The following is a 24,445-nucleotide window of genomic DNA, read 5'->3' as shown; positions in this document are numbered from 1 at the left end:
ATGACACCAAGTCCTCTTGACGATACAGGAGTGACAGTTCTGACACCTGGAGCCAAACACTCTAGCAGCATGGCTCCTGAAGACTTGGAGTTTGGCCACCTCAAGTTGCCAGGAGAGCGATAGTAATTCTAAAGGAAGCATGACGGCCAGCAACAAGTGGAAGAGGTTTCAACAATGGTGTAACAGGTTTGGAAAATATAGTGACTAGGCACAGGACAGGACGCCACTGTCATTAGTTATGTGATGCATCTACTGGACAAGCATATGCCTCTATCAAGGTTTACTTGGTAGCCACTGTAGCATATGCAAGAGGCACGCTGGGTAGAGGTTTCTTTGCCACACTAGTGTAAGAAACTGGCTCTATATATACTGCATCAAAGTGAGGTACAATGTGTATAGAGTCCAAGAGTCCCCAAAGGTAGGCAGAGGTTAAAGTTAGATGGAACCTTACTCTCTAATAGTAGTAGCTCTGTCAAGCAGTAAGGCAGTATCAGAGGACAGTGTTAAGCATTTGATGTACACACTCAGTCAGCAAATTAATTCACACACTGAAGAACTGAACTCTAGGCCAATTGTGTTTGTATAAAAATATACTGTTTATGTTCGAGGCATATGAGCTGCAGATCACACACTGAGGATAAGATTGCCATCTGGTGTTGGGCTCGGATGATTGCAGGTTGTTGTCGTCTTCGGAAGAAGCCTTTGGTCACGAGGTTGGTGACTCCTCCCCTGGACAACAGTGCGCATGGGCATCCACTCCATCGTCAGGTTGTTTTTTTCCGCCATTGGGTTCGGATGAACTTTTTTCCGCTCCTGCAGAAAACTTTCAACAATCGATTTACTTCTTCAATCTTTTTTCAATCGACATCGAAATCATCTCGGACCGGTTCCGGAAGCGGCTGATGGACAGGACACCCTTCAAGAAATGCCCCCGGTGTGGAGCGAAGTTCCCCCACAGTGATCACCACGAGGTTTGCAACCTCTGCCTGTCGCCGGAACACAACGAGTCGACCTGTCCAGCTTGTTCCGCTTTCCGCTCCAAGAAGACCCTCCGGGACCGAAGAGCTCGACGCCATATTATGGCCAAACCAGCTCCAGAACCGGAGGACATCTTTGCTCAGGATGTTCCTGAAGATGACACCGAAGATCTCGACATCGTGTCCGAGGCCGACGATTCCGATGACCTCATCACTCCAGGGCGGCGTGTGAGTACCAACCCCCCTGCCCCTGCCTCATCCAAAAAGACATTGGTCAAGACTCCGCCAGCTGGGCCCAGTCGAGACCGGAAATCCTCTTCAGAAGCCCCGCCCTCGGGCCCGGCTCCGAAGACATCTAAGCCTGGAGGTGGCTCGGGCTCGAGCAAACCTCATGTGATTGTGCCTATAACACCTTCGGCACCGAAAACTCCACTGTCGGCACCGAAACAGGCTCCAAGACCGAAATCTCCTTTGGCACCGAAACGTTCCTCGGCACCGAAGTCTCCACCGGCGCCGAAACGTTCTTCGACATCGATGCCTAAAAGTCCATCGGCACCGAACTTTCCTTCGGCACCGAAAAAATCATCGGCACCGAAGAACCAATCGACGCCGAAAAATCCATCGACGCCGAAACCTCTGTCGGCACCGAAAAATCCATCGGTACCGAAAACTCCGTCCACACCGAAAAAAGTTCATAAAGACCCGAAACGGTCATCACCACCACCGCCTTCGGAGCCAGATGAACTTTTTCGCCCAGATCCTACTCAAAAGCGGATCTACATCAATCCCGAAACCGGACATGTGACTGCCGTCCCATACAAGAAACGGAAGCTGGACATCACACCACCTCCAGCTCCAATACGGAAGAAGGACTGTGCTACTTCACCACTTCGTCCTTCCTCTCCTTTATTACCTCCTAACCCATCCCCCCCTCCTCCTCCTCCTTCTCCTTTACCTTTACCATCTCCCTATCATTCACCTCCTCCACAGGATGATAATGATGACTTAGGGGGAGGGGCGGACCCTGATTTATTTAATGATCCTGTTGATCCAAACGACCCTTTTACGTTCCCAGACACAGCACCCGTAGATGACTGGTCTTATCCAATACCTGACATGCCTGACCCCACTACCTACCCCTCCAAGCCATCCCCTCCTGATGACCACTTAGGGTTTGGCCAACTTATAAATAGGGCAGCAACATTCCACGGCGTCACAATGCACACAGACGCCCTTGAAGAGGACTTTCTCCTCGATACCTTTGAGCAGTCACAAAAAACTGTTCACATACTGCCCATGATCAAAGGGGTTATAAAGCATGCTACTGAAGTCTTTTAAAGACCCTGTTCGAGCTAGGGTTCTCAACCCACGCATCGAAAAAAAGTACCGACCAGCCCTGCAAGACCCTGCATACATTAAGGCCCAGCTCCCTTTAGACTCCTTGATCGTATCAAATGCCAGGAAACGCGTTAACTCACAGACAACTGGAGAAACGCCTCCCCCAGACAAGGAGTCTAAGCTTTTAGAGGCCTCAGGCAAACGGGTCGCCGCGCAGGCGGCTAACCATTGGCGCATTGCGAATACCCAGGCCCTGTTAGCCCGGTATGATAGGGCGCATTATGAGCAACTTGAGGACCTTCTGCAACATCTGCCTGAACCCTTTAAGTCCCAGGCCTCTGACCTTATCCAAGAAGGCAAATTAATATCTAATGCCTCCATTAAATGCGCCTTAGACACGGCAGATACTGCTTCTAGAGCGGTCAATACTAGCGTCTTACTCAGACGACATGCCTGGCTCCGTATTTCCTGTTTTAAACCGGAGGTTCAAACCGCAATTCTGGCTCAACCTTTCAACCAAAAGCAGTTATTTGGCCCTGCAGTGGATACTGCATTGGAGAAGATGAAAAAGGATAATGAAACTGCCAAGTCTATGGGAGCACTGCAGTCTCCTCAAAACCGGGGTTCCTTTCGTCGCTCCTTTTATAGAGAAGGCTCCAAAAACACGGGAACTGAGACCACATCCACCTTTAATAATTCGGGACAAACATCCCCTAACAGAGGATATTTCCGTGGAGGTTATCGGGGAAACAATAACAAAGGTCGAGGGCTGGGCAACAACAATAACACCCGCACCTCCCCAGCCACTAAACAGTGACTTGCCACCACTCCCCCCAGACCATTCCACTCCAGTCGGGGGGCGGCTCAAACAATTCCTACCTGTCTGGACTTCCATCACCACAGACAGGTGGGTAAGACAAATTATCCAGTCTGGCTACTGCCTCGAACTCATACAATCCCCCCCAAACATACCGCCCAAACAACGTCCAATGTCCTCACATCATCTCTCTCTCCTCAAACAAGAAGTTCAATCCCTGTTACAAAAACATGCGATAGAACCAGTCCCCCTTCAACATCAGGGAACAGGGGTATATTCTCTATACTTCCTCATTCCCAAGAAGGACAAAACACTAAGGCCCATACTGGATCTCAGACTACTAAAGCAGTATATACATTCGGATAATTTTCATATGACCACCCTCCAACAAGTCCTCCCACTCTTACAACAGGGAGACTTCCTTGCCACATTAGACCTCAAGGACGCATACTTTCACATCCCTATGCATCCCGCTCACAGAAAATATCTACGATTTGTGGTAGATGGGCAACACTATCAATTTACAGTTCTCCCATTCGGAGTAACAACAGCACCCAGAGTGTTCACCAAGTGCCTAGCAGTCGTGGCAGCGCACCTCAGAAGACAACAGATCCATGTCTTCCCCTATCTGGACGATTGGCTCATAAAAGCCAATACACACCAGAAATGCGTTCTCCACACTCATCGCACGATTCAAACTCTCCACGATTTGGGATTCACTATCAACTACCCCAAATCCCACCTACAACCTTCCCACTTACATCAGTATCTAGGAGCGACCATAGATACATCCAAAGCCATTGCTTATCCCAGCACTGCCAGGATAGCCAGTATACAAAATCTCATCTCTCAATTTCAAACTCATCCATCTCTTCCAGCAAGAGTGTTCATGCAGCTCCTAGGCATGATGGCGTCATGCATCTCCATAGTCCCACACGCACGACTTCAAATGCGTCCCTTACAGGAATGTCTAGCACAACAGTGGAACCAAGCTCACGGACAACTTACCGATCTGGTGTTGGTGGACAGTCGCTCACTTCGCTCACTGAAATGATGGAACACCATCAACCTGTCCAAAGGGCGACCGTTCTTAGAGCCTCTTCCACAAGTTGTGCTAACTACCGACGCATCTCTCACGGGGTGGGGAGCCCACCTCCTTCACCATACCACTCAGGGCAGGTGGACCAGCCAACAAAAACTGCTCCACATCAACCACCTGGAACTCTTAGCAGTGTTCCTAGCACTCAAATCCTTTCAGGTACACCTAAAGAACAAAACTGTCCTCATACGCACAGACAACATGACGACAATGTATTATATACAGAAACAGGGAGGGACACATTCTCTCCAACTGTCCCAACTGGCACAGCAAATCTGGAGATGGGCAATTCCCCAAAACATCTACCTGTTAGCAGAACATCTCCCAGGGATCCACAATCAGGTGGCCGACCTCCTGAGTCGCCACACACAGCAGATCCACGAATGGGAATTACACCCCAAGGTTCTACTCCCCTTCTTCCAAAAATGGGGACAACCAGACATAGACCTGTTCGCCACTCCCGAAAACACAAAATGCCCAACCTTCGCCGCCAGGTTTCCACACCCACAGTCGAAGGGCAATGCCCTATGGATGAACTGGTCAGGCAGATTTGCGTACGCTTTTCCGCCTCTCCCACTAGTTCCATTTGTGGTACGCAAACTGAAACAACAGTCGCTAACACTAATACTAGTAGCTCCCACTTGGGCACGTCAACCGTGGTTCACCACACTTCTGGAACTATCTTTAGTTCCACATCAAAGGCTACGCCTCTCCCCGGATCTATTAACCCAGAACCATGGAGAAATCAGACACCCAGATCCTCAAACACTGAACCTAGCGATCTGGCTCCTGAGGTCTTAGAGTTCGGATACCTCAATCTCCCTCCAGACTGTATGAATATCATAAAGGAAGCCAGACGACCTACTACTAGAGCGTGTTATGCCGCGAAATGGAAACGATTTGCCATCTACTGCGCTAATAATGACATACATCCATTGGATGCTTCCATCCAAAACATCATTTGCTATCTACTACACTTGCAAAGATGCAATCTAGCGTATTCCTCTATACGTTTACACCTAGCAGCCTTAACAGCCTACTTGCAAAATAGGCAACACCTGTCCCTTTTTAAGGTACCAGCCATCAAAGCGTTTATGGAAGGTCTCAAAAGAATTCTTCCCCCAAGATTACCACCTTCCCCAGTGTGGAATCTCAATGTGGTTCTAACAAGACTTATGGGTCCCCCATTTGAACCTATACACAAATGTGAATTACAATTCCTAACATGGAAGGTAGCTTTCCTTATCGCAATCACTTCCCTACGAAGAGCAAGTGAAATACAAGCCCTTACACTAGAGGAACCTTTCTTACAACTACACCGTAACAAAGTGGTTCTTAGGACAAACCCTAAATTTCTCCCAAAAGTGATTTCCCCTTTCCACCTTAACCAATCAGTAGAGCTACCAGTCTTTTTCCCAAACCCAGACTCCGTAGCTGAAAGGGCCCTACACACCTTAGATGTCAAAAGAGCCTTGCTTTATTACATCGACAGGACGAAACCTTTTCGAAAGACAAAACAACTCTTTGTTGCTTTCGCACCACCACATAAAGGCAATCCCATCTCCAAATCCGGTATAGCCCGGTGGATAGTTAAATGCATCCAAATATGCTACCAAAAGGCTAAACGTACACTTACAGTTCCCCCTAGGGCGCACTCCACGCGTAAAATAGGGGCTTCTATGGCCTTCTTAGGTAACATTCCCCTAGAAGACATTTGCAATGCAGCCACGTGGTCTACCACGTATACCTTCACTAAACACTACTGTGTTGATGTGCAAGCCAAACAACAGGCCTCAGTGGGCCAGGCTGTCCTAAAAACTTTATTTCAAACTGCTGCAACGGATACAGGCGACCACCGCTAAGGGGAAGCACTGCTATACAATCTATCCTCAGTGTGTGATCTGCAGCTCATATGCCTCGAACGGAATATGCTACTTACCAGTATGCATCTGTTCTTGGCATGTAGAGCTGCAGAGTCACACACGCCCGCCCGCCTCCCCGGGACCTGTATCTGTTCCAGCATCTGTCTTACTTAGACATTACACATGGACATCCTTTTACACTCCATCTTTTCCCTTCATGGCGAAAAAACAATCTGACGATGGAGTGGATGCCCATGCGCACTGTTGTCCAGGGGAGGAGTCACCAACCTCGTGACCAAAGGCTTCTTCCAAAGACGACAACAACCTGCAATCATCCGAGCCCAACACCAGATGGCGATCTTATCCTCAGTGTGTGACACTGCAGCTCTACATGCCAAGAACAGATGCATACTGGTAAGTAGCATATTCCTTTTAGAACCAAGCAAGCCTGGTACAGGTAAGCATTAAATACTTTTCAGTAATAAGTTGCTGGATATAGAAGAGTTTGAAAATGCAATAGAAATTGTATGTTGTTTGATTTACAGGGAAGCAGTAGTATGCAACACTTAGCAAATACCTAGATTCAGCACTGGGACATTTCCTAGAAACAGGTAAGTAATTCCGTTTTGGTTATTCGCATGATTTTTAAAGAATATTTTCAGTTTTCAAAACTCCACACTTAGAAACTTTTTGGAGCATTACATTGAAATGAATGTGCTTCGACAATAAATTGCAGGTAAGTTACTTTTCACGTTACATTTCTAACTCAGTGCTGGATACCTAGAGTCAACACTGGGACATTTCCTGCAAACAGGTAAGTAAACACGTTATGGTTATTTGTGCGATTTTTAAAGAATATTTTTAGGTTTCAAAACTCCACACTTTGAAACTTTTTGGAGAAAAAGTGTCAATGTTATCCCATGGAAGAAAAACAGGTTACCGGTTCACAGGTAAGTAAACGGCTGTGGGAGTTAAGGTTCTGGGGTTAAACTCAGGGGTCCCCCAGGGTCAGTGATGCACTCTTGTTGCATCCTCAGCGGCACTAGGGCGGCCGGGTGCAGAGTGTTGAGGCCCAATGTTATCCAATGGGGGATAGGGGGCCTCCGGTTGGTGGCTGCTGGTAAGCAGACCACTGGGTTGTGGGAGCAAAGCTCCTAGGGATAAGCTCAGGGCAATTTAGGGACCAAAGTAGCACCGAAGGTGCATCCTCAGCGGCACTAGGGCGGCCGGGTGCAGGGTGCTGTTTTGAGGTAGGGTGCCCTGTTGTTTTCAATGGAGAACCTCCGGGACAAAGAAGCACTGCAGGCTCGGGGACGAGGATTTTCTGGGTGAGACCACCACTTCGAGGGGGGGTCCTCTGGATTGAGGCTGCAGGCATCGTCTGGAGGCTTCAGGCAGGTCAGGGGTCGCCGGATCTCGGGTCAGGATCGCCAGGGGGTCCTCTTCGTGGTGTTTTTCCGCTTGGGCCGGGTTCAGTGGGTGCAGAGTGGGCTGGATTTGTGGTCTCTGGCTGGCACCAGAATCTGCAGTTTAAACACGTCCGGTGTTCATGGGAGAAACAGTCTGGGAAGGGAAGGCAGGCAGGCCCTCCGGGGTTTGTGATGTTGCGGGCTGCAGGACACGCCGGGATTTCGCAGGAGCAGGTTCGAGGGGAGACAGGCGTGTAGGACTGGGGCCAAGTCACTGGGCGTCGTCCTCTTGTTCGCTCTGCACGGCTCTTCGCCCTTCTTCTTTTCTTCTTATAGGTAGGTTGGATCTCCCTTCTTGGTTCAGCGCTGCCCCCTAAATACTGTATTTAGGGGCGTTTTAGGGGTCTTATGGTCAGTAGCCAATGGACTATTGACCTTGGGGCGACTACACCCTTGGTGTACTCACCCCACGTGGGGGAGTGAGCACAATCCCTAGTCCTGATTGGGGAGTGCTGCCAGGCCTTTGAAGCTCCCTTGCCACAGATGGCTCTTCCTGGCCTGGGCGAGGTGTGAACACCTCTGCCCAGGAAAGGCTTTGTTTCTGGGCTCAGGGAGCGTAGGCTCCCACCCAAGGGGTCCAGAAACATGTCTCGTGGTGGCAGGCTGGTGTGTACCAGTCAGGGAACCCACCAGAGGCTGGTCCTTTTTCAGGGAGCATCTCTGAGATGCCCTCTGTGTGCATTTTTCATTAAATCCCACACTGGCATCAGTGTAAGTTTAATGAGCTGAGAAGTTTGATACCAAACTTCAGTTTTCAGTGTAGCCATTATGGTGCTGTGGAGTTCGTGATGACAAGCTTCCCAGCACCATATACTCTTAATAGGCAGCACTGCACTTACAATGCCTAAGAATGGACTTAGACACTGTAGAAGTACAGGGCTCATGCACCTCTACCCTCACCACTGGCATAGGGCACCCACCTAGAGGGGTGACTGATCTATGCTAGGGCAGTGGGTTGTAGATATGCCACACAGGGATGTGTGCCATGTCGACTCTGCACCAAAACACGCAGCCTTCAAAGGCAGTGTGTCTGTGTAAAGGTACAGGGCTTCTAAGGGTGCTGCAGCCCTTGGGGGTCTTCCTTGGTCACAGTTCCCTGGGTACCTATGGTACCATTTACCAGGGCCTGACCTGTGGCCAGAGATGCCAATTGGGTTAGTTTTGGGGAAAGAACACAGGCCCTGGGAACCTTATTGGCAGGGACCCAGGGCACACCAAGAAAAAGTGCATCAGCAGTCTGGCAAAAAGTGGGGGGTTACTGCGACAGAAACTTACTTTCCTACAACTAGTGCTATAGCACTTCCTAGAAGGTGCCTAAAAGGTAGCTCCCCTGAAGCCTGCCAATGCCTACATGGAATCTGAATGCAGTACTCTCCCTGCTAATGACCTCACCCTTTGAACCAATGTCGAATGCATTACTTAGGTTTCTAACCCTCAAAACAGCTGTCCTTATCACTATAACCTCTCTAAGGAGAGTCAGTGAAATACAAGCGTTCCCCACTCAGGAGCACTACCTACGGATGCATAGAGATAAAGTGGTAATGAGGACAAACCGAAGTTTCATACCTAAGGTGGCATCAAATTTCCATGTCAACCAAGTTATCCATCTACCGGCCTTTTTTCAACAGCCTAAAACACTAGCAGAGAGAGCATTGCACAAGATAGATGTCCGAAGGGCAATAATACATTAAATGGAAAGAAAAAAAGACATCAGGAAAGGAGAACAGTTCTTTGTGTTCTTCTCACACACTGGAAAGGGACTCCAAGTAACCAAAGGAATCTGAAAGAGACACGTTAGTGATAGATTCCTTACCTTAGAATATTCCCCAGGCGTCAGTCTGGATCCGGAAAGTTTTTCTGCTTAGCAGTACCCCTGCACACCAGTAGGTGGTGCCTTGCGGCTCCACGCTTGTCACTGGCGTCGTGCGCGCCGGGACGACGTCACAGAGGCTACTTAGGCGCCATCCATGCACGCTGACGTCAGTTCTTTCTTTTTCCGTGCCGAAATCGCAGATCCGGATTGAGCACGTACCTCGGTCATTTTTTGACCACTTTTTTGAGACTTTTGTCTCCTGGTGCACATAGGGATGCCTGGCTTAAGTCTTGCGGGTCGTGCCACTGTAATATGTCTATGGACCCCCATGATGTCTGCCTCTACTGGAGAACGACCATGACTCCCGGGATTGTCAGTACTGCCGTGCCATGGCCCCGAAGGCATTACGGGAGCGGCGCCGGAAGTTGCTGGCTGTCTGGCACTCCAATCACCGCTGCTCCGGGTCTAGGGGCCGTTCGCGGGACCGCTCGCTGGACTGCAGCCGTCACTCCTCGGACTCTAAGTCTTCACCTTCAGATTCCGGTAAGCGATGCCATAAGAAGTCGTCGAAGAAGCGTGCTCGCTCTCCGACGTCCCCCCGTCACTCCCCGGAGGCGGACGTGTGGGACAGGGGCTCTGCCCCTGTGGCTCCTCTGGAGCTTGGGAGTCCCGTGGCCTACCCGCTATACCCGTGTCCATCGGCGACTCCGAAACAACGGTAAGAGTTTCTTGCTGCCTTTTGACCACCTGTTTAGGCCTCGGGCTCCCAATGGTGCGCCTGCGGGCCCCGCGTCCAGATCCCGTTGACCCGGAGCCACTGGATCCAGTGCCCGTGGCTCTGGCCCCGGTGCCACAAGGTGCAACGCCGCTGGCTCCGGCCCTGGCGCTTCCCTTGGCTCCGGCCCCAGCGCCGTCCCTGGCTCCGCCACAGGTGCCACACTGGGTGCTGTTTATCCCGCCCCTGCCTAGGTTCTCGGACCATTTCGTTCCGACCTGGGATCCTCATTGGGATGCGGCTCCAGTTCGGCGCCGCTCCCGGCGCAGCTGGCCCCCTCTCCAGCTCCGGTCCCGCCCACCGTCGCGACCGGCTCCTTCTACCCCGGAGCCGGATGAGGACTGCGACGGCTCAGAGGACCCCCTTCCGCGGTAGTGTGACTCCGAGCAGGATTGGGTGGATGACCTTCAAGATGCAGGTGAACTTGATGTGTCTTCTGGCCCGGGGTTTGCCTCGCCTCTGCCTACTATGGAGGAGGGCGCTTCCTACACCATGGTGCTGAGTCAAGCCGCGGAGACTCTCCACCTAGACCTCCCTACGGTGGCCCTTAAGACCAACCTCCTTGCGGAGGTGCTCCAGACGGCGTCTACGTCGTTGGAGCCAATGCTCCCTTTGAATGAGGCCCTTACCAAAGTCCTCTTGGGTACTTGGTTGCGGCCGGCCTCGGGGGCGCCGGTGGATAAGAACGTCGCTCGACCACTCACCCCACACCTGAGAGCCTGGTCATTCAGGCCTCGACATCACAGAGTGCCTTTCCCTCCGCTCCGCCGGATAAGGACTCTTAAGAGGCTGGACCAATATGGCAAGAGGTTGTTCTCCTCAGCCAGTTTGGGGTTGAGATCGGTTTATACTGCCTGCTTATTGGGGCGTTACTCCCACGCAGTGTGGGATTCGGTGACAAAGGTTCTGATTCAGTGCTCTGAGGAGGTCCAGGCTGCCCTTTCCCAAGCAATTGCGGAGGGCAAGGATGCGGCAAAGTTTGCCATCAGGTGTGGTTTGGACACCGCCGATTCGTTGGTCAGGGCGATTTCCACGACGGTGGCGTTGCGGTGCCACGCCTGGTTGCGTTCCACTGGCTTCTCGCCCGATGTCCAGAGCCCTTCCATGGCTCCTGCCTCTTTGGTGATAAGGCTGACAATGCCCTGGAGCGCTTTAAAGACTCTCGTGCCACGGCCAAGTCTTTGGGTCCTGCCACGACGGGGTTTCGTTCCTTTCGTGGCCACGGCAGGGGTACCCAGGCGCGCTCTTCCAGCAAGCCTGTGCAGAACCAGCCTCAGCGGGGCCGCGGGCGTGTGTTCCGCAGGGGCGGGTCTAGTAACCAGCATGCGGGGCAGTCCGCTTCCGCCTCGAAACCTTCCTAACTTGAGCTTCAGGGGGCACCCCACGCTAGTAGGTGGCAGGGTTCACCTCCACCTCCACCACTGCAGCAAGATTACGTCGAACAAGTGGGTGCTGCAGATAATCTGCCAAGGTTACTCGCTCCTCTTTCTGTCCTCCCCTCCAGCCATGCCACCTCGGTACCACCGCATATCGGGGGATCATTAGGCTCTTCTCCGTCAGGAAGTTACGGCCCTCCTGGCTAAGGGGGCCATTGAGTACGTTCCCGATCAGTAAGTAGGGAGTGGTTGCTATTCCCACTACTTCCTGGTCCCCAAGAAGGACAAGGGGGGCCTGCGCCCCATCTTGGACCTCCGAGACGTCAATCGCTTCCTCCGGAAGGAGAAGTTCAAGATGATGACTCTGGCTCAGGTCCCGTCTGCCCTGGACCCTGGAGACTGGATGGATGCGTTGGACTTGCAGGACGCTTATTTTTACATTCCCGTCCTGCCGGCCCACCGGCGTTGCCTGCGGTTCACGGTAGGCCAGGAGCATTTTCAGTTTGCCGTGCTCCCCTTCGGCCTTACCAGCGCTCCTCGGGTGTTCACGAAGGTGATGGCGGTGGTCGCAGCTCATGTGTGCAGGTCAGGGGTGTCAGTGCATGGTGGATCATGAGTGGCGTCTGAACTTGGACGTGGCGCAAGGTCTCTTTCTGCGATGGGGAGAGCCTTGGTTAGATCTATTCGCCACCGAAGAGAACGCGTACTGTCATCAGTTCTGCGCGTTGGAATTTCCAAGGCGGCACTCGCTCTGAGACGCTTTTCGTCTCGAGTGGCGCTGCGGTCTGTTGTACCCCTTTCCGCCTATACCACTTCTGCCCAGAGTGCTAAAGAAGATCAGGCGCAACGGGGCCCAAGTTATTCTTGTGGCTCCGGACTGAGCTTGAAGAGTATGGTATCCTGAGCTACTCAGTATGAGCATCGATCCCCCGATCCGTCTGCCTCATTGGGAGGATCTTCTGTCGCAGCAGCAGGGGACGGTCATCCACCCGTACCTGTCCAGCCTCCACCGCTATGCTTGGAGATTGAGCAGCGACAGTTGACACCTTTTGATCTTCCCCCCGAAGTCTGTGATGTCATCCTGGCAGCCATTCGTCCCTCCACTAAAATGGTATACGCCTGTAGGTGGAACAGATTTGTGGCATGGTGCATAGCTAAGACTGTGGATCCTTCTCTCTTTGGCCCAGCAGGGCTCTGATCTGGGCACTCTTAAAGGTTATCTTTCGGTCATGTCTGCCTTTCTACGGCTTCCAGATCAGCCTTCTCTTTTTAAGTCCCCAGTTGTTAACCGTTTTCTTTAGGGCATTACACGTACGTTCCCACCTGTGCCCTTCATAATGCCTCAGTGGGTCTTGAATCTTGTCTTGACTTTTCGGATTGAGCCCCTTCCTAACTGTCCCTTACGTCTTCTTACTCAAGACGGCTTTCCTGGCAGCTATCACCTCTGCCAGGAGAGTGAGTGCGCTCCAGGATCTTTCTTCCAAACCTCCTTTCCTTTCTGTTCATCTGGACAAGGTGGTTCTGAGGACACGTCCTTCTTTCTTGCCAAAGGTTGTCACGCTCTTCCACATCGGGCAGACCATCACTTTGCCCACCTTTTTTCCGCCTCCGCATCCTTCAAGGGAAGAGGAGCGACTCCACCGTCTGGACCCAAAACGTACGCTCGCATTCTATCTGCAGCGTACACAGCAGTTCCGGGTGGATGATCAGCTCTTTGTTGGCTACGTGGGCACCAAAAGAGGGTGGGCGGTGCACAAACGGACCATATCCCGCTGGGTCGTTCTGTGCATCAAAGCCTGTTACTCTTTGGCCAAGAAGGAGCCTCCTGTGGTACTGCGTACCCAGTCGACCAGGGCAACTGCAGCCACTACTGCCTTGGGACGCGGTGTCCCCTTGCAGGATATTTGTCAGGCAGCTACGTGGGCCTCGCTGCACACGTTTACCAAGCACTACTGCCTTGACAGTCAGGTCCGGAGAGACGGCTTCTTTGGCCGTTCTGTGCTCCGTGACTTTCTGGTGTAAAGACGTTCGCAGACCCACCACCGGGGCTGGTATTGCTGGGGTATCTATTCTAAGGTAAGGAATCTATCACTAACATGTCTCTTTCAGATGTACAAGTTACTACTTGTGTAACGATATATCTGTAAGAGACATAAGTTAGTGACAGATTCCTTACCGCCCCACCCATCCTCCACGTTCTGCGAACTGATTACTAGGGTTAAGGTCATCCCCTTTTAGGGCCCTAGTTTTATGCACCAAAGATCAGTTTCTCGCATGACTCTGCGATTCGGCGCGGAAAGTTGTGTACAGAACTGACAGCGCGCATGGGTGGCGCCTAAGTAGCCTCCGAGACATCGTCCCGGCGCGCACGATGCCCGTGACGGGTGCGGCGCCACGCGGGGCCACCTACTGGCACGCAGGGGTACTGCAAAGCAGAAAAATTTCCGGATCCAGACTGACGCCTGGGGAATATTCTAAGGTAAGGAATCGATCACTAACTAATGTCTCTTACAGATATATCGTTGCTTCAATGCAAGATGGATAATGTAAACAATACAGTATTGTCACAAGGCAGAAGGAGTCACCCTTGCAGAAAGGCCAAAAGCGCATTCAACAAGGAACAAAATGAGCAACACTCTCCTTCCTAGGCAGTGTAGCACTGGGAGACATTTGTGCAGCTGCTACATGGTCATCGGTACATACCTTCATGAAACATTACTATGTGGAAATTTATCTCAATAGCGAGACAGAAGCAGGATAAAGAGTACTGAAACATTTGTTTGTAAACACACCCTAACGACCCAGCCTACTCACAGGAGAAAAAACAGCTCTGTAATCGATGCACAGCATGTGAATCCAGAATAGATTCATGCCGCAAAACAAAGTTGTTAATTAACGGTATGAGTAGTTTTTCATCTTGAAGAATTTTCTGGGTTCATATACAATCCATCCACCTCCAACAATAGAGGTGTATGTACAAATGCAACCCAACAGACAAGCGTAAAAGATTTTTTTTTAAAGTATCTGATGATCGTGACAGCGTAGAGGGATTTCCTGGGGTAAGTGTCTAATGCTGCACAAGCAGGGGTTTAAATCCAAATGGTCTGACGCCCAGAAAAAAAAAGTAGAAAACCAAGAAGATAGACTCCAAGGAGATTATTCCGGACCCAGCCATTAGATAGTGGAATAATGCACTCCATGTGAATCCCAATAATACTCCCAAGCTGCAAAACTATGACCAGTAAGTAAGTAGCCATTTCGGTCTTGCTGGGTTATAAATCCGTGAGAAAAAACACGTTTATTTGTTTTTTAAACAGGTCTTAATTAGGCCCATGCGAATTTGTATTAGGCTTGTGACGTTTAGGACATTTCCATATTTCATTAATTTACAAAATTACGATGAATTTCATACAAGTGAAATTTTGCACAGTTTGTGTCCTCTGGTGGCTGCTTCGAGCAGTACATTTATTGTGCAAGTCACTTTATTCTCAGTCAGTACATTCAGTTTTAATGCAAGATGCACTAAGTGAATTTAACAACATTTGTGGGTAATGTTTTTGAAATTTAGCAGTTCAGAATTTCGAATAACCCTTCCTCAGTTCATTGCTTGTGATAGTAACATGTTGCACTTTCATTCATATATAAATATTGGCAATCAGTAATGAGCATGCAGTTGCTGCTTACAAATAGGTACACAGGCAGGTTCTTGAAATGTTGAATGTGTTCTAAACTCTGCAATAGCTCTCTGTTATTCATATTGTTTTATTTTCATATTGTGCAGTGCATTTGTATTGTGCTCTAAAGTGAGTATTTTTTATACTACTGTTTAGAGAGGTCTCCTTGAAGTTCTCTATGACATTTTCCGACTTCCTCTCCCTGCTGTGACTGAGGACTTCATAGAAGGGCTTCTCAGCGTAGGTAGGTAGTCAAAGTTTAAGCAATAGAAGTTCTATGTTCGTGATTACTATGTTCGTGATTAAACGACTTCCCTATTCTTGTTTGTCATGCTGGCCTTCAACTTGATATGTTCTCCTTCCTTTTCCCAGTTGTGATGGCAAAGTTTTTCCTTTTTTAAAAGAAGAAATCCAACATATGAAAATTGTCGTTCTTCCGCCTCTTGTTACAGGGCTCTTCCTGTAGCCCATGCCTTTGAGCGGTTCCCAAACTCCAACATTCCTCCATGCCTTCTGTTTCTTTTGCGTCTCTGTGATGTCTATATAGCATTGTAGCACTAATACCCTTTTCCCCTTCACAGTGGAGTTCTGTTTTTACCTCACTAAATTGCACAACACTTTCTCTGGCATTGACTATTCCATAGTGCACAGGCTTGAATTCTTCCATACCATCAGGCAGGGAATCTTAGTAAACATAGTACATGGATTGGCCGTAACTCAATTTTTCTGTGATTCCTCCTCATCCCTTTCCCTCTCCTTCCTTTTCCCTTTCTTACCTTCTCCTTTCACCTCCTGTTGCAGAAAGTGTCTGGTTCAGAAATGCAGTAACACCTAGGCAGTCAGTGTTAATAACCATATCTTAATTCTTATTGTTCTACTGTTTTTCTGTAGATCCAAGTCGGTTTCAAGACACTTGGAGGCTCTCTGATGGGTTTGTAGCTACTGAGGCTAATTCGATTCTTCCCCATCGTGCACGTTCAAGGTAAGGCTTAAATTGTGGGGCACTCTCCGCCTTTTCCACTAATGAAATATGTGCCAAGAAGAACTTATGTAGGTGATATAGTATTTCTTACTATTAGTATTTATTTTCATTGTGTTTTTTATTGAGATGTAGTTAGGTGTCATGTGTTATACAAACAAAATTACCTCAAACTCTGGGTCCTCCAACTTAAAACACAGCATTTGATAAAAAAACATCAACATTCTTAGAAAATGTTTGTTCGGATATTGCTGATGCTGTTGATGGAATGAGAAAATCTGGATGGCAAGCTAGACTTGGAATAAGATTGTGTCACTGGTTATTTAGAGTCCTAAACCAGTATCTTGCCTGCTTAGTGATCACATTCCTTCTTAACTTCTGGGCTGAAAACTGCAAACCATCAACCACCCCCAGTAGCTCATTACTGATGTGGTTTTGTTCCCTAAGTAAGCAAACATCAATCACAACTTGATAACAAAGCAACACCATGTTGAGTGATTGAAATACGGAGAGGGTCTGTGACCACTGAGTGACCTTTAATCTCCCAAAGTTTGTGAGTTTGCATTAGCTGAACCCAGAAAGGCGCACGTGTGCTTGATATCAGAGAGAAGTTGCTGGTTTGTAATTGCATTTGTTCCTAATCGCTTTGTCATTGGCTGGGCAGACACATTCTGTAGTAGGGGATCTCTGTGTATAGTCATAATCTAGTGAATAGTCCCGCCCATGTGCGTTGACCCCGGAGCAATAAAAAAGAATCTCTAAAGGTGACAAATCATGCAGACCTGCATCCACCTTTAAGAGAGAATTTAATTTAAAGACAGATAATGCAGCCTATACCCACAGGCTACACTGTCCAGTACTTCAACTAGAATTCCACCAACATCCACAAACAGCACTGCCTGTCTAGTTTTTCTCCACATAGAAAAAAACCCTGCCTCTACCAGCAAAAGCCTCTGGAATGATAGAGAGAAAGGAATGGACAGACAAGCCCCATAGGCTGCCATTATGTGGCTTAGAACAGGATACTGTGCCTTTAAGAAAACTTTCCAGAACTTTCCCCAGTATCCCAGAATGCCCAGCAGGACCCATTTACTTTCAGTTCTTTTTTCCTGCTCCTGCTAGCAGGACCCTGGAGCATTGAGCTCTCCCCTTTTCAAGGGTTTATTGTAGTTTTTGTCAATTTTTGTCACTTTTTCAAGTGCTTAGTAGCTGGTACTGTCAACATGCCTGGCTGTTTCGACAAGTGCCCGAAATGTGGTAGAAAGAAGGCTAAAACTGATCCACACGAGGTGTGTATAGGTTGCCTTCCCCAGTCCCACGTGCCTGAAGACTGTGATATCTGCCACTCGTTCTCAGCCAGGACCCTGAGGGACAGAATGAAAATCAGGCTTCAAGTCCTGGAGGAGAGAAGGCTGAAGGCACCAGGTGGGTCTGGAGGGGCTGATTTGGCCCATACTGAGGCCTCTGGGGGGCTCCCCAGGGGCAGGAAGACCAGTAAGCGCTCCCACTCCCCGTCGACGTCGAGGGCGTCGACGGCGACGTCGAGGAGGATGACCACCATCTGTTCGCCGTCTCCCCAGGGCTCTGGGGAGAAGCGGCGTCGACGGTCGTCGTCGAGGGACCTGAATAGGCCGCCGTCGACTACATCTGCATCTTCGGCGACGACGCCGTCTACGGCGCCGTCCAGCAGTCTGCGTCGAGATCGGACCCGGCGTCGGCGCTCGCCGTCGAGGGGAGATCGCCGTTCGCCGTCGGTGAAGAGGAGACGGTCGACGTCGCCGTCGAAGAGGAGATCGACGTCGGGACGCTCGAGGTCAAGAAGATCGCCGTCGAGACTAAGATCGCCGTCGAGACGAAGATCGCCGTCGAGGCGAAGGTCGCCGTCGAGGGAGAGAGAGTCATCGGGATCGGTGTACTCTGTGGTGTATACGCCTCCTCGGATGCCTACGTCACCGCCTCTTCTCCCACCACCACCGCCAACACCACCGCCGCCACCACCACCACCTCCACCATCACCACCGCCTCCACAGCCGCGGACACTGCCTCCGCCGCCCCCACCTCGGTCGTTGCCACGCACTCCATTGGGGTTGCCGGCGGTTCCCCCGCGGTCGGTTTCCCTTCCGAGGTACCCGACTCCGCCGCAGGGGACCCCGAAGCCACGACGCCCGCGGTCGCTGGGACCGGCTAGACCGGCGGGCAGACCGAAGCTGAAGAGGTCGCTCTCCCGCTCTCTCAGGAGGAGAAGATCACGGAGCCATGGACGGTCATCGTCGGACTCAGGACGACGCCGTAGGAGGCACAGGTCCAGGTCGCACACGCGGTCCTCGACCAGAGACTTTTCCCCGATGCTGTCGGACTCGCCGGGGACTAGGGTGTCTCCGGTGGACGATTTGGTCTCTTTCCAAGAGGTGCTGTTGAGAGGGGCAGCGAAGTTGGGTATCACGGTGACGGTTCCAACACCCACGACGTCCGTGATATTCGAGACACTTCATAAGAAACATCTGTCTCGCCCTCTACTGCCTCTTGTACCAGGACTGGTGGAACCCGCGTTGGAGCTGTTCCTCACTCCCGCGGTGACGAAGGCCGCCCCCTCCAGGCTCATGAAAAAGTATAGGGCCCCGGAGTCGGACCCTACCTTTTTGAGGGTGGACCCGAAGCCGGATTCGGTCATCGTGACGGCGGCGAGGAAACAACTTGCGACCGCCCCTTCATCGACGGTCCAGCCTGACAAAGAAAGCCGCTGGCTGGATTCTGCGGGCAGGAAGGTATGTGGGACCGCCGCCACCACCATGAAGGCAGCGAGTGCAGGGGCTTTGTTGGGCCGTTCCGACCGGGCCCTGTGGGAGTCCCTGCAGCAGTATGCGGACCTGCTGCCCCGGGACAAGAAGGAGGACTTCTTGGAAACAGTGCGCGAAGGCATGCTGGTTTCTAATCAGGTGATCGGCGCGGCGGCGGATGTATCCTTGTTGGCCGCCCACGCCTACTGTCATGGCGTCCACCAGAGGCGGCATTCGTGGCTGCGCCTGACGTCCCTCAAGCCGGAGGCGCAGCAAAGAGTGGCCAACCTGCCCTTCTCGGGGGAAACCCTGTTCGGGAAACATGCGGATGATGAGATGGCCCGCATGAAGGCGAAGGCGGAAACCCTGATGGCTTGGAGAAGGCCGAGAAGAAGAAGCGCCCGTTCCAGAGGCGGTTCGGGTCTTCGGGCAGAGGGCGTGGGCAGGGTTCGGGACAGCAGCAGCAACAACAGTAGCAGTTCCGCAAGCCCTTCCAGAAGCGCCAGAGGGGTAGAGGAGGCCAGCAGGCTACTACCACTACCAAGGGCCCGGCCGGGTCTCGGCCCTGAGCGGCTACTTCCCCCTCAACCGTTACCCACTCCAGTGGGGGGAAGCATTCAATTTTTTCCGGCAGAGTGGAGAAAAATTACTCAGGACAAAAGGGTGCTGAATATTGTTTGCAATGGATGCAGTCTTCGGTTTATCAGCCCGCCTCCAGCGATTCCGCCGGTCAGCTCTCGATTCCAGCTGAGAGAGCTCCAGGCGGAGGCAGACGTCTTGTTGAGAAAAAAGGCGGTAGAAGAGGTACCTCTGTCTCAAAGGGGAAGAGGTCTGTACTCTCGGTTCTTCCTCGTTCGCAAGAAGGACAAGAACGAGTTCAGGCCCATTCTGGATTTGCGACAGGCAAACAAATGGATTCGCAGAGAGAAGTTTCGCATGCTATCGTTGCACCAGATTTACCCTCAGCTGCAACGGGGAGACTGGCTCTGTGCCATAGGTCTACAGGATGCGTACTTCCATGTGCCCATAGCACGGCAGCACAGGAAGTTCCTGCGATTCCAAGTCGGCGCCAATCACTATCAATACACAGTACTGCCATTCGGGCTAAAGTCTGCGCCCAGGACCTTCTTGAAGTGCATGGCGGTGGTGGCGGCACACCTGCGGAGGAACAAGGTGTTTGTCTACCCGTATCTGGACGATTGGCTGATCAAGGCTTCATCCTTCTCGGAAGCGCAAGATCACTTCCGATGGACGTGCGCTCTCTTGCACAAGCTGGGGTTACACGTCAACATGTCCAAATCGGTCACGACTCCGGTCCAGTGCATACATTACCTGGGAGCCTCCATCGATACGCGGTCAGCAAGCGTGTCTCCTTCGGAGGAAAGACGGTTATCACTCCTTCGGAAGGCTCAGGACCTCAGGACTGCTCTATCGACGACAGTGAGGAAGGTGTCTTCTCTACTGGGATCGATGGCCTCCTGTATCTTCCTCACGCCTCACGCACGGCTACACATGAGACCACTGCAGGAGTGCTTGGAGGATCAGTGGGATCAGAGGACAGGCTCTTGGGACGACAAGATACGACGGTCGCTGCATGCTCTTCAGTCTCTGAAGTGGTGGTGTTCGGCGGAAAACCTCCTCAAGGGGGTTCCCTTCCACAAGGACATTCCCACGACAAGTGTCGTGACGGATACTTCTCTCCAGGGCTGGGGAGCGCATTCCGGGGACTTGCAGATTCAAGGAAAGTGGTCTCCTTTGGAATCGACGTATCACATCAATTTCCTGGAACTCAGGTCTGTCTTCCTGGCACTGAAGGCCTTCCTTCCGTCCTTCCAGACCAACTCGCTGCTGATACAGACGGACAATACAACCACGATGTATTACCTCAACAAGCAGGGGGGGTCGAGATCGCGCACTCTGTCGCACGAGGCGCAGGCGATCTGGCGCTGGCTGCTGGCCCGAGGACTGACGATTACGGCCACGCATCTGCCAGGGGTGCAGAATGCTCAGGCGGACGCCTTGAGCAGGCTGATTCAGGAAAACCATGAATGGGTCATAAACGACGAAGTACTAAGAGAAGTCTTCGCAAGGTGGGGGACTCCAGACGTAGATCTGTTCGCCACCGCCGAAAACAGCAAATGCCGAGACTTCGCATCCAGGTACTACCAGCGGGGGACGCTGGGGAATGCGCTATGAATCGATTGGTCGAACAGCTTTCTGTACGCTTTTCCACCCATTCCCCTGATTCCGGCGGTGCTCATCAAGCTGTCCCAGTCCAGGGCGCGGATGATCCTGATCGCCCCGGAGTGGCCCAGGCAGTGGTGGTTCACGGACCTACTTCACCGGTCTCTCCTTCCTCACATGCGGTTGCCGTGCAGGCCGGACCTTCTCACGAAGTTCGGGGGGCGGATGGTGCACCCCAACCTCTCGTCTTTGAGTTTGGCGGCATGGCTCCTGAAATAGTGCAATATGGCCATCTGAATCTACCAGACGATTGTATGGACATACTGAAGGAGTCTAAACGACCTTCCACTAGGACATCCTATGCTTACAAGTGGAAGAGGTTCTGTATCTGGTGTAAGTCCAAGAACTTTGATCCGACAACATGTAAGGAAGATGTCATCCTTCCATACCTTTTACATCTGGCGCAGTCTGGCCTTAATTTCCATTCCATTAAGGTTCATCTGGCTGCTTTGACTGCTTACAGGAAATGCACTTCACAGACTTCCTTCTTTCAGATCCCTGTGGTCAAGGATTTTTTGGAAGGCTTGAAGAAAGTGTTTCCTCCCGTCAGACTTCCCTCGCCTTCCTGGGACTTGAATGTGGTGCTGTCCAGACTGATGAAGGAGCCTTTTGAACCCATTCACAAGGCTTCATTGCAGCACCTATCCTGGAAGGCGGCGTTCCTAGTGGCCATTACATCGGCCCGCAGGGTGAGTGAACTTCAGGCATTATGTTGTCAAGAACCTTATACTGTATTTCATGCTGCTAAGGTTGTGATGCGTACTCACCCTAAATTTCTTCCTAAGGTTATCTCTGATTTTCATGTCAACCAGACCATAACTTTACCTACGTTCTTTCAGAATCCCTCTTCGCCAGCGGAAAGGTCTCTCCATTCCCTGGATGTTCGGAGGGTGTTGAAATTTTATCTGGATAAGACCAAGGATATTCGTAGGTCTGACCAATTGTTTGTTAATTATGGATCAGTCAGGACTGGTCTTGCGACCTCTAAGCAGTCCATTTCTAGGTGGATTGTGTCCTGCATACAATTGTGTTATCAAAAGGCTAATAAGACCTTAGGGGGTAAACCTAAGGCTCATTCCACCAGGGGCAAAGCTGCCACGACGGCTTTGCTGCGTAATGTTCCTATTGCGGAAATCTGCAAGGCGGCCACTTGTAAGTCGGTCCATACCTTTGCTGCGCATTACTGTCTGGACTCGGATGCCAGGGCAGATGCTCAGGTTGGGCAGGCTTCGCTGCGAAATTTGTTCGCACAGTAGTGGGTTTGTCTTGTTTGTTCTCCACCGCTGTTGTTGTGTGGGGATGGGCTTGTCATTCTATTCACTAGATTATGACTATACACAGAGATCCCCTACTACAGAAGGAGTAGTTTCTTTTCTGTAACTCCAGTTCTGTAGTAGGGGTATCTCTGTTATAGTCATAAGCGCCCGCCCTCCTCCCCGGTGGAGAGAGATTTATTCATATGAAGAATGCTACAGGTCTGGCGTGCTACGCCTTCAAAAAGAACTGAAAGTAAATGGGACCTGCTGGGCATTCTGGGATACTGGGGAAAGTTCTAGAAATCTGGAAAGTTTTCTTAAAGGCACAGTATCCTGTTCTAAGCCACATAATGGCAGCCTATGGGGCTTGTCTGTCCACTCCTTCCTCTCTATCATTCCAGAGGCTTTTGCTGGTAGAGGCTGGTTTTTTCCTATGTGGAGAAAAACTAGACAGGCAGTGCTGTTTGTGGATGTTGGTGGAATTCTAGTTGAAGTACTGGACAGTGTAGCCTGTGGGTATAGGCTGCATTACCTGTCTTTAAATTAAATTCTCTCTTAAAGGTGTATGCAGGTCTGCATGATTTGTCACCTTTAGAGATTATTTTTTATTGCTCCGGGGTCCACGCACATGGGCGGGACTATTCACTGGATTATGACTATAACAGAGGTACCCCTACTACAGAACTGGAGTTACAGAAAAGAAACTACTCCTTCCTGCCCATCCAGACTAACAAGTTTTGAAACCTCCCTGGATTAAGGGCATTAAAAAATGATTGTTTGAACTATCAACCAGAATTCATTTTCCCAAAACTGTTTTTATTTGTCCTAACTCTTTCTATCTGCTCCCATCTGTTTGCAGTTGCCCCTATGCTTTCAGATTTCCTCACTTACCTTGTAATTTTCCTTTCCTCTCTCAAGTTCCCCATGTACTTTCTAATTGCTTCTGCGATTTGCAGTTGCTGCTTGGTTATTGAGATTGATTTTAACATTCATTTTTAAGTATTGTACTAGTGATCCTACCCTGCTCTTAAACACTAAAAGATAGTCCTTAAGCATGCAGGCCTCAACAAACAAATTAAATCATAGGATGAGCAAATTAAATTAAAATGTCTTTGGCATTTCAGATCTGCTGTTTATGCTTTGTGTTTTTGACCCTCCTGAGTGTGCAGATAGGGCGTAATTTCACCAGTCTGTCACCCCTGAGAATGTCAAAAAGGTTTTGGGGTATGGCCTGTTGCCAGGACTGGCTCGCTGCACACATTGCTTTTTTTGTTCATAAATATGAACTGCTCTAGTGTCTCGTGGTCTTTCTATCTGCCCCACGTGGGAAGGGCTTTTTGGGGGTAAATTAACCAATCTACCTATTGAGAGAGGTTGGGGGAGACAGAAGGACTGCTGTGGCTTTAGTGAGAAGCTTTGTTTCATCATCTGGAGCCATCCGTCTTGATTCAAGACCCGTTCCTTGATTTTACAGATCCAGCGATATTGTATTTTTTCTTGGCAGTTGATTTCTAACACTAAAATCTAGTGCAAAGTTAAAACTGGTGATGCCCTGGTGTCCAGTAGGTGTGCCTAGTAATGAAGGTGTCCCCACTATCAATAAAACGTATATTGTGACTGGCTATGCTTTGCATAGAGAGACAGCTGATCTGTACTGTGAGTGTTCTAAATAAATCAGTACATCAAATAAAATAAAAAAAGAATTGGCCCTACCTGGTACTCCTGGGGTACCTTGTAATTGGTGAGGACCAACAGCTACATCTCCACCTGCGATCAATTGGGCCTTTAAATGGTCTACAACTTGAACTGTGTTGCACCTGGACTCTGAATACTGGACTCCCTCTAGCAATTAAGTTGTGCATTAAGGATCTTGACACCGTAAAAGAACATCATTGACTCTGCTGCGTGGGTTACTCAAGAAGTATAATAGGCAGATGTTTCTTCCACACACCAATTGTGAGAAAGTGGCTCTGTATATACTGTTCCCAA

At 50.4% G+C, this 24,445-nt stretch overlaps 1 protein-coding gene across 4 annotated transcripts in view; it reads left to right on the top strand.

Moving 5' to 3' along the window:
- The window catches only part of RICTOR (RPTOR independent companion of MTOR complex 2), a 1,453,900-nt gene that overhangs the window by 176,116 nt on the left and 1,253,339 nt on the right, over positions 1 to 24,445 (top strand). For all 4 annotated transcript variants that reach the window (XM_085631131.1, XM_085631133.1, XM_085631132.1 and 1 more), the window contains exons 12-13: positions 15,357 to 15,444; positions 16,092 to 16,182. In XM_085631131.1, coding sequence (XP_085487257.1) covers positions 15,357 to 15,444; positions 16,092 to 16,182 — 179 coding nt within the window. The remainder of the gene's footprint in view (positions 1 to 15,356; positions 15,445 to 16,091; positions 16,183 to 24,445) is intronic.

Source organism: Triturus cristatus, chromosome 2_1 (assembly GCF_964204655.1).
Source record: "Triturus cristatus chromosome 2_1, aTriCri1.1, whole genome shotgun sequence".
NCBI classification, from domain to species: domain Eukaryota; kingdom Metazoa; phylum Chordata; class Amphibia; order Caudata; family Salamandridae; genus Triturus; species Triturus cristatus.
Note: the sequence above shows the minus strand (reverse complement) of the source record. Positions and strands in the feature narration are given on the sequence as shown.